At 28.1% G+C, this 10,741-nt stretch overlaps 1 protein-coding gene across 1 annotated transcript; it reads right to left on the minus strand.

The window, feature by feature from the left end:
* Nucleotides 1-1,034: 1,034 nt before the first annotated feature.
* Nucleotides 1,035-1,969, minus strand: LOC136074692 (uncharacterized; the record flags this gene model as incomplete). Its single annotated transcript, XM_065787033.1, is given in 3 exon segments — nucleotides 1,035-1,199; nucleotides 1,201-1,551; nucleotides 1,553-1,969. Coding segments are annotated over 3 exon segments (933 nt in total), but the record flags the coding sequence as incomplete, so codon positions are not given.
* Between the last annotated feature and the right edge of the window lie 8,772 nt (nucleotides 1,970-10,741).

The following is a 10,741-nucleotide window of genomic DNA, read 5'->3' on the forward strand; positions in this document are numbered from 1 at the left end:
AGAGACATTATGAACACTGTGCTTCTATTTGAGGAAAAACTACAAAAAAATGTCATGAGAATTATACTGAAACGTTAAACTTACTTTATTGCCTCAGTATATAAAAAAAAAATTTTTTAAATAATGATGTTTTATTTAAAACAAATTTACTAGAAATATTGGATTGATTCTATGAGAAATTGTTATTTTTGAATGGCTTAGAAAATGGCAGAAATTGTCATTTTTCAATGGTCTTAAAACATCAAAAAAAAAAAAAAAATTGTTCACGCATTAAAGGAAAAATAACTATTAAACTAGATTTAACAACATGTAAAAAACTTGCATGAACATTAAGTGCAAGCCAATGTCTGAGAAATCTAGAAATCTGGAAGTTTTCAAACAGTCTTAATTTTCAAATATTTTGTAAAAAATAATGAAATTAGGCCGTTGGTAAATTTTTTATTACGAAGATATTGGGTCATAAATGCGAAATCAGCACAAGAAATAATAAATCAACAGTACACAATCTATAAATTATCAAAATTCTTTAAAAACTTGAAACTAGCTTCAAAACAGCTTTTAAATAAAATATTACCCATTATTTACATATGTACCCTATTTCCCAACTAACTCGTTTGCAATAAACTTGTATATCAAATTACAGACTCAAAATCGTGACACAACGAAATCAGAGTAAATGTTAAAAAGTTTAAAGCTATTTTTATATTTAGAACAAGTTTTTTTAACTATTTAAAAAATACCTCATTTAAAAAATTAAAATATTTTTTATTCATGATTCAAATTAAAAAATTGCAGACATTTAGTCTAATTTAATTATTGAGATGTACACATTCACATAAATAAACATAAATATATCATTATCTATAAACAGCAACATATATTAAACTAGGGTTTTTTTTCAACCGAGTTGACATTAACATAATTAAGACCAGTTCTTGGAAAACTAGATGGTTGTTCATTAGGATAAATATGATATATTTCTTCTGAACATTCCATTTTTGTTTTTGTAATGTTAGGAGCTTGATATCCGAAACTTAAAAGCAACGAACCCAAGCTTTAGCTATATGGACATCTCTAATTTTAAGTATTTTTTGCTTGTATAAGTCTTTAATGAGTTCAAAATAACGAGCGAGTATCGAATTATTGTTGCTTTTCCAACGCAACAAAAAGTTTGTTAATGTTAAGCAATCATTATATAAGTGCATTTTCATCAAGGATCATGAGCAGATAATCATGTCCAGTACGATCTTGATACGCATTAGGACCATAATATGCAAGATGACCACCAATATCCCATAGCAACCGTTGAGTGATGTACGATCTCCAAATATCAGTGACACGAAATGCAGTTGTTTGAGGGAGAAGCAGGCCCCAAAAAGCATTATAGCTGTGAAAAGTATTTTGAGAGTTATATGGAGTAAACGATTTATGAGGTAACACAACTGGTTCTTGTTTATCATCAAACTTGATATTGAATTTAACATTTGAATCTTTTCTAGTTAACCTTTGAATAGCATCAAGATCAGGATCTCCATTAACAACACCCTGCTGGACATATGATTAGATCTATTAAACACTTGCGATATGTTCGTATAGGAAGATCCCCTATAAAACTCAAGGGATAACCCCGGGGCCACAATGTACTTTGACCAAAATGGGCAAAAACATTATAAAAGGTACGATTTGAATGGTAGACCAAATATTTTCTTTTTAAAGTCATATCAAAGTCAATTTTACCTGTATTGGGAACATTGTCATCGTCAGTGTCATATATGTACTTAGCACCATGTTGAATCGCATACAAATAGCCAATGTTCTTGCGAGTATATGCTCTATATTTTAATAGATTAACTGTTTCATAACCCAAATTTTTTTGATCTTCAACACTAATGTAAATAACACCATCAAGCCTAAAAAAAATTAAACATACATGTATACCTCCATATGTATCTATAAAAAAAGAAAGAAAAAAAAAAATGTATATTTATCTATATGCATATAAAAAATATTTCACCATTAGAGTGCTTCACAAAATGTCACTGGACCTAGCTGATGTATATATACCCAACTAAATTATTAAAACATACTCTGTACACTGGTGGCCAAAGAGACTGCCAGGTTTTACATTGTGTTACTCCAATAAAACTTTTTTTATTTAAGAGTCTTGTAACAATAGAAAAGAGTTTTTAAAAATTCAAACAAAGTGCTAAGAATCATAATTGGGGCAAAAGGGTAAAATTAAGAGGGTCTTAGTCCATATAGGCATTTTAGATGCACATAGAATTTTTTTAAATTAAGAGTATTTGTTCTATAAAAATAGAAAAGAGTGTTAATAAAATTGGACAAAATTGATTAGGATCAGGCAAGAGGTAATATTGAAGGGCCTAAGCCCATTTAAGCATTAATTAAGCCCATTGCAAACAAACAAAAAAAATTATTTATTTGTTTGAAATGACAAAAACATTTAAAAATATTTACAGTTTGAATGTATATATGGTACATAATCCAACAAAAATCAAATATTTATTTAACCTGCTATAGAGCACATGCCAAAATTAACGCTAAATTAAACACTTCTTTCATTAAAAGTAGCTACAGAGTCACTCTTGATTATTGAGTACACTCTTTTACATATTTAAATCTATTCCATGTAGGTTTAATTTTAGAATGAAGTCTCCAAACTTTCCAGCAAACTGAATGCAAACTGTTTAAAAAACATTAATGATAAGAATCATGGGTAGATAAGAAGTTTTATAATTTAGTAAATGCCAAGTTATACTCAGCCAAAAAAGGGTTTGACTTTAAGAATTTATTTTTTTATTTCAAAGTCTTCCATACATTGAACTATAAGTGTAAGTTAAGAAAACTGAGATGTAAAGGTGTATTAAAAAAAATTTTCTATATTTTTTATCTACCCAAGACAGTTTGCCAAACAGTGTGAACACTTCATTTTAAATTTAATTCTACATGGAATAGATTTAAACATGTAGAAGAGTGTACTTATCATCAAGATTCTGTACTTTTAATTGAAGAAGAGTTTAATCTAGTGTTAACTTTTACATGCTGCTCGAGACAAGGATAAAAGATTATTTGAATTTTTTTGGATGTACCATATATACATTAATATTGTTAATATTTTATGTTTTTGTAGTTTTAATTTTTGTTTTAATTATTTCAAATTCAATTTATATATAGTTCTTTATAATGGACATTTAAAATCCTTAAATGGGCTTAGACCCCTCAATTTTAACCTTTTCCCTCATTTTTGACCATTATTATTTTTTTCTGATTTTATAAACACTCTTTTCTTTTTTTATAGAAAAACTAAATTAATGTAATTATTAATAAAAATATATTAATATATATTAATATTATATTAATAAAAAAATATTGTATATTAATAAAAAAAATTTGTTTTGTGCATCTAAAATGATTAAATGACCCTTAATTTACCCTTTGCCCTAATTATGAATCTGGCACATTGTTTGGAAATTAAAAACTGATTCTAATTGCTACAAGACACATACTCTTGAATAAAATGTTTCATTTGATTGACACAACATAAAACTTGGGAGTATCTTTGACCAATAGTACTAAAACTATAAATTAAATGTTAACTTAGTTAATTTAGTTTGATAATGGCTGCTGTAATATGAGCCCAAATATCACTTTTAATAATAACATGTTTTATCAATTTATACTATTTTCACACATACTGTTAAAGATATCATTCTGTGATAAAGTCAAATATCTAAGAGTGGTATTAGATGATTTATTGAATTTTAAAGAACAAATTGTATAGCAAAAAATAATAAAAAAATCCAAAAAAACTGGTTAACTGTGTTGAATAGCTAGATATATTATTCGACTAAAGTACAGGTTTTCAACACAATAATTGCACCACACTTTCAGTGCTGCGTTTCTCTTATTTAGGAACAAATGAAGGGAATCTTCAAATACTTTAACTGCTGCAAACCAAAGCAATGAGATCAATCATCAAATGGTGAACATGTAGTGTTACTATGCCTAATAAATTGTATTGGCCATCAATCAAATAAATCATTATAGTAAGAGTTCTTACATTCTTACATAATGATATTACACAATTAGAAAATATGGTTGTACTACAAAATAAAACTAATCTAGAGACTATCACACTCTGCAAAGGAATTAAAATGTTTAATAGTTTGCCACCTTTGATGAAGTATATGAAAAAGAGGAAATTTTGATTGGAAGTTGTCAAATATGTGAAAGAAATATATATAAGTGAATAAGAAATAAGAATAAGAAATATATATCAGTGATATTTAATATATATAAGTGATAATTTAATTTAATAACATTAGTGATGTTTAATGATTTTAAATGGCAAGAAATTTCTAACCATATTTAATTATGTATGTATGTATGTATGTATGTATGTATGTATGTATGTATGTATGTATGTATGTATGTATGTATGTATGTATGTATGTATGTATGTATGTATATATATATATATATATATATATATATATATATATATATATATATACACACACATACATACAGCCCTCGTAATTAGGTTTGGCACCTTGTTTCAATGTTTTTTGCCAACCTGACGCCAACCTCTAACAGTTTGAGGTCAGCAATTTATTGCCGACCTTAATTTTCCTAATTCTGAGAGTTTTATATATATATATATATATATATATATATATATATATATATATATATATATATATATATATATATATATATATATATATATATATATATATAAATATAAATATAAATATAAATATATATATATATATATATATATATCCAGTAAGAGTGCTCAATACAGAGTGTTATATAGTTAGTAGAGCAGAGCAGAGTAGTGAAATATTAACACAATTCCTAAAATCATTTAAAGAGTATTAAAGAGAGCTCTGGAGAATACTCTTATAAGACTGCGACAAGAATGTCAAATAAATAAAATGAGAGGGGTTTAGTAGTCTGAGAATAATGGACCAATAGAAAAAATAGTGGGATCATTGTGTCAGAGAATCACTTTTTCAAATTTTGAAGTCAAATCAAAAAAGCAATAATTTATTGCAGTAATTAAAGGAGAGTGAGTCTTGACTTGAAAAAAACTTGAAAATTGATTAAAGAACCTACCATTACCATCTAAAAACCAATACTTAGAATGTCTAACGGAGAAAGTCGCATCACTAATAAAGCGAATGAGATGGAAAGCTTGATGTACGAAAATAATCCTAATAAAGAGTCTGTCTATAATTTCGATCTCAAATTGAGAAAATCTCCACCGCAACATCCTAATTTAGTAAGTTTTGAAAACGATTTAATTAAGCTAATTAAAAATATTCATTTTCTACAATTCAAAATAATTTTCAAAAGCAATTGCAAACTGACATAGTAAAAATAAAATCTTCAAGTAATGTTTTTGTCTTTGCTGATAAATCAAGAAACCTGTATGAGCTAGATAAACCTTCGTATCATAAACTTTACACTGAAAATATTATTAAAACCTATAAAAAACCTGATATCACACAATATAACATCATTAACAGACATTAAAACCACAGCAAAAGACTTGGGCATAAATGATAGGCTAGAGCGTCTAGCCATGAATACAGCATTCATTATCTTAAAAGATCATAAGGATAATTTCCCCAACAATACACAGTGCCGATTAATAAATCCAGCTAAACCTGAACTCGGAAAAGTAAGTAAAACTTTATTAGATGATATCAATAGTAAAGTTAGGAATGCCACCTACGTACACCAAAGGTACAGCACAAATGACATCATAAAATGGTTCAAATCCATACCCGAAAAAAATAAATGTACTTTCATTCAGTACGGTATTGACAAGTTTTACTCTTCAATTTCGAAACAACTTCTAAAAGTATATAAACCATGCAAAACAGTTCACCAAAATTTCTGATAAATCAATCGAAATTATTTACCACACCAGGAAATCTTTACTTTTTTCAGAAAATAATATGTGGATTAAAAAGTCGTCGGCGGACCCTAATTTCGATGTCACCATGGGTAGTTTTGATGGAGCCGATTGTCCAACTAGTTGGCCTCTATATCTTATACACTATTGCCAAAGAATATGGACTTAATACTACCGGTCTATATAGAGATGATGGTCTTTCCTGCTTCTATAATATCAGTGGTCCTTAATCGAAAAAAATAAAGAAAAATCTATTAAAAATTTTTAAAGACAATTTTAATCTTAACATCACTATCAGACCAAACTTAAAAACCATAAATTTTCTAGATATCACATTTAAACTTTTTAAGAACTCTTTAAACCTTATAGAAAACCAGGAGATAATCCTTTATACATTAACAATTCTAATCATCCACTAAGCATTATTAAATCGATACCAAAAATGATCTCTAATCGCATCAGTAATATATCTTCAAGCAAAGAAGCTTTTGATAGAGCCACACCATTTTATAATAATGCTCTCAATTCTTGTGGATTCAAAGATAAGATCAATTTCATTTCAAATATCCAGAAATATAATATAAAATCTTGAAAAAGAAACATTATCTGGTTGAACCCGCCTTATTCGCTCAACGTCAGAAAAAACATAGCCAAAACATTTTTGAGTAAAATTGATAAATGTTTCCCTTAAGGCCACAAATTTCACAAACTTTTAATCGAAACAACTTAAAGGTTAGTTATAGCTGCCTTCCAAGCATCAAGAGTATTATTACTTCTCATAATAAAAAGATATTATTTAAATCTCATGAAAATGCCAATCAATTATGCAATTGTTGACAAACCACCTCATGCCCACTCAACGGAAAATACCTTACAAAAAATCTTATTTATATTTGTAACGTAAAAACTCACCAAGAAGAAGAAAAGATATATATTACATTGGACTTACTGAGAAAACCTTCAAAGACAGATGGTATAAACATAAAGTAAGGCCAACTCCACCGAACTTTCAAAATTTGTGTGGGAATACAAAAATAAAGGTTTAGAACCTATATTAAAATGGAATATTCTCGATCAAGCGAAGCCATTCAAACCTGGTGGTAAATTTTGCAATTTTTGCTTGACAGAAAAATACCACATTATCACATCACCATTAAATTTGCTTAACAAACGAACCGAGTTTGTGTCAAAATGCCGCCATGAAAATAAATTTCTAATTAAAAAATTTATTTTCATCAAGGTGGACACTCCATAGCATTTTTTGCATATAATTTTTGTCGTTACTTTTTGTTGTTGTTACATCTGATGATCGCTATTGCGTGAAACTTTAAGTAATGTAATTGAAATATATACTAATAATTATTTAGTTTTAACTATATATATATATATATATATATATATATATATATATATATATATATATATATATATATATAGTTAAATATACATAAATATATATATATACACTCACATATATATATATATATACACATAGATATATATATATATATATATATATATATATATATATATATATATATATATATATATATATATATATATATATATATATACATATATATACATATACACACACACACACACACACACACACACACACACACACACACACACACACACACACACACATATATATACATATATATATATATATATATATATATATATATATATATATATATACATACAGTGGAGAAAATATATTTCACCCTCACCATGTTCTAATCCAATATTTTGTATATCTGTAAGCAAAGTTGTGTGGATCATATTTTGTATCCACACAATATAACTATTGTTACAAACTTTTTAGATTATAATATAGCATAATTAAATTGCGGTACATTTGATAAAACCAAAAAGTATATAATACTTGCTATTTGCGGTAACAAATAGAATAAGCCTCATCAATAATTATTTTCAGTTAAATTCTATATTTTGATCTGGTGATACAGATTGTGACTTATTTATCATTACTTGTAAATTAAACAAAAACTGCGAAATCGGAATTTCACTTTTCAATAAGACAATGCTGCAATCCATATTTCAAATCTTGCAATAGCTATCTAAAATATAGTGACTAGTATTTAAAGCTGCATATTTGAAGCAATTAATAATTTAGGAGATATAATAAATATTAAATAAGCATAAAACAAGATATTTTTGTATTTTCTCGTATATAACGTAAATGAGGCTTATTATATTTACTCCAAAAATTGAATGCTTTAATTTTTTTCCATTTTTAATTAATTAAACATACCAATTTATTAATTTTTTAATTGTATTAGATGATAATGAGAAATAAAGTAAATTTATTAATTGTTTCAGTGCCATTTAAAATTAGAACAAAAAAAAAGGTGAGGCTAATTCTATTTTATCATCTGTGTGTGTGTGTGTGTGTGTGTGTGTGTGTGTGTGTGTGTGTGTGTGTGTGTGTGTGTGTGTGTGTGTGTGTATACATATATATATATATCAACCCTAGTAATTAGGGTTGAGAGAAGTTGGCGATGCCAACCTAAAAGTGTTTGAGGTTGGCAAATTATTGCCAATCTCAATTTTCCTAATTCCAAGGGTTGTATGTATATATATATATATATATATACACACAGACCTGGTTAAGAAGCGTTACGCAGCTCGCATTTTGCCTGCGAAAAGGCAATTTGCCTTCACATTCAGCAGTTTTGTGCTACCCAAAAACTTATTGTTTAGAATATTTTAAATTATCTTTTGATGTCCTTAACGTGACATTTATTTAGAAGAAATAAGGTCGTAAGTAAAAGCATTTAACTGCAATTGTAAACTAATAGTTTTTTTTTGTTAAAGAAACAGTTTGTTTAATAATTTTTGTTGTTGTTGTTAAAAATTAGTTAAATTTGTTTCAAGCTTTATCTTAAGGAATTAAATATATAAATTACTTTTAAATATAAAAATTGATTTTTGTCATAATAGTTTAAAAAGTGCACAATTTATTTTGATGTAAATATTTTATTAATAAGATATTTTGCTTATTGTTAATTCAATAATGTAAAGTTTTAATGACGTTTGTTTAATTTATGAAAATAAAATATGATCACAAATATGTTATTGGTAACTGATATATATATATTTATTGGTAACTGGTATATGTATATTTTTAAACATCTTCGCTTCCAACAAGGCTGCAAGCAGCCACTAATTAAAGTTGAAAGTTACTGAAAGAGAAAAGATGAAGATTGTAGAGCAAGAATAACAATTGATAGACGACTTAAAGGATTGAAAATTATATGAATCAGGAAAAAAAGATAAAGGAAGCGAATTCCGAAGAGCTGATGTCCGAGGAAAAAACTAGACGAATAAGTGTTTTTGGAGCACTTAGGAACAGTCACAGAAAAAGGATGACACTTAATTGAATGACGAGTATCACAAGAATGAATTTTCATGATGGCACAAGAGACGCTAGCTCTTTAGAGCAGTGCCCATTATAGCATTTGTAGAAAAGAGAAAGAGAAGCAATATTACGACGATGTGACAATGGTTGGAGGTTGGCTGCAAGAGCAGGTCCAACCGTGTTTACAATGCGATTTTGCACCTTGTCTAAAAGAGAAAGGGCATCATTAGAAGATCCGCCCCAGATATGGCAACAGTATTCCATACAAGGCCGGATTTGAGATTTATAGAGATAGAGAATAGAATCCAGAGTAAGAAAGTGGCGAGCTCGATAAAGAGATGCAACCTTAGCAGATGCTAATTTTGCAACCGATTTGATATATGGTTTCCAAGAAAGATTGGAAGTAAGAGTTAATCCTAGAAGATGAAGAGTAGGTGACTTATCGAGTACATCACCGTTCATAAATATAGGAAGATCTAAATTATTGCGATAACGATTGGCTGAAAAAAATTGAGTTTTATCTGTATTGAAGTTCACCAGCCACTGGGAGCCCCATGCTGTAGCAGAAGTGAGATCTTTTCAAGCTTAAATGCCCCCTCCAAGCAATCACAGAGTGTTGGTTTCTTATCACGACAAGAATAAATGGTAGCATCAGCAAACAATGCCACCTTAGATGTGAGAATATCTGGAAGATCGTTGATGTAAATTAAAAAGTGTATAGGGCCAAGGATAGAACCTTGAGGAACCCCTGAAGTTACAGAATAAGAGGAAGAGTAATGTCCATCGAGGATAACTTTTATGCTACGATTGGAAAGGTTGGATTCAATAATCTTAAAGATGTTGCCAGATACACCATAAGAAGAAAGCTTATGAAGAAGACCATTTCCAAACTTTATCAAAAGCTTTCGAAATGTCAAGAGCAATGACCTTAACCTCTCCACCTTTATTTAATGCATGATAAAACCTATAGGTTATTACTGTTACTATACTGGTTGCAATAAAATAATAATCTATAACTTACACATCAATAATATCTATTAAGATTTTATTAAATAGGTCTTAAACTAGACTTATACTAGTACTTTTTTTGCAAATTTTCTTAAAAATATCAATAGTAAAAAAAAGAAAAAAGATTGTTTTAAAGAGTTCCATAAATTTCCCATTACTTTCAATTTAGGAATTCCTTTTTCAATTACCAAATGAAAATCCATGACATTTCCATGACTTCAATGACCAGTGGCCACCCTTAAATACTTGTGGTCTTCATTGTAACTTTTATCTGTTAAACATTACCTCATGCAGAATTCACCTAATATGCCTGGTCTTTGTAAGACTTATTTGAACATGGCTATTTCATCTTCAAAACTTAGTGTAAATGGTTAATATCTTTGATTCACAAAGTCTCAAAT

The sequence above is a fragment of the Hydra vulgaris genome, chromosome 01 (assembly GCF_038396675.1).
Source record: "Hydra vulgaris chromosome 01, alternate assembly HydraT2T_AEP".
In the NCBI taxonomy this organism is placed as follows: domain Eukaryota; kingdom Metazoa; phylum Cnidaria; class Hydrozoa; order Anthoathecata; family Hydridae; genus Hydra; species Hydra vulgaris.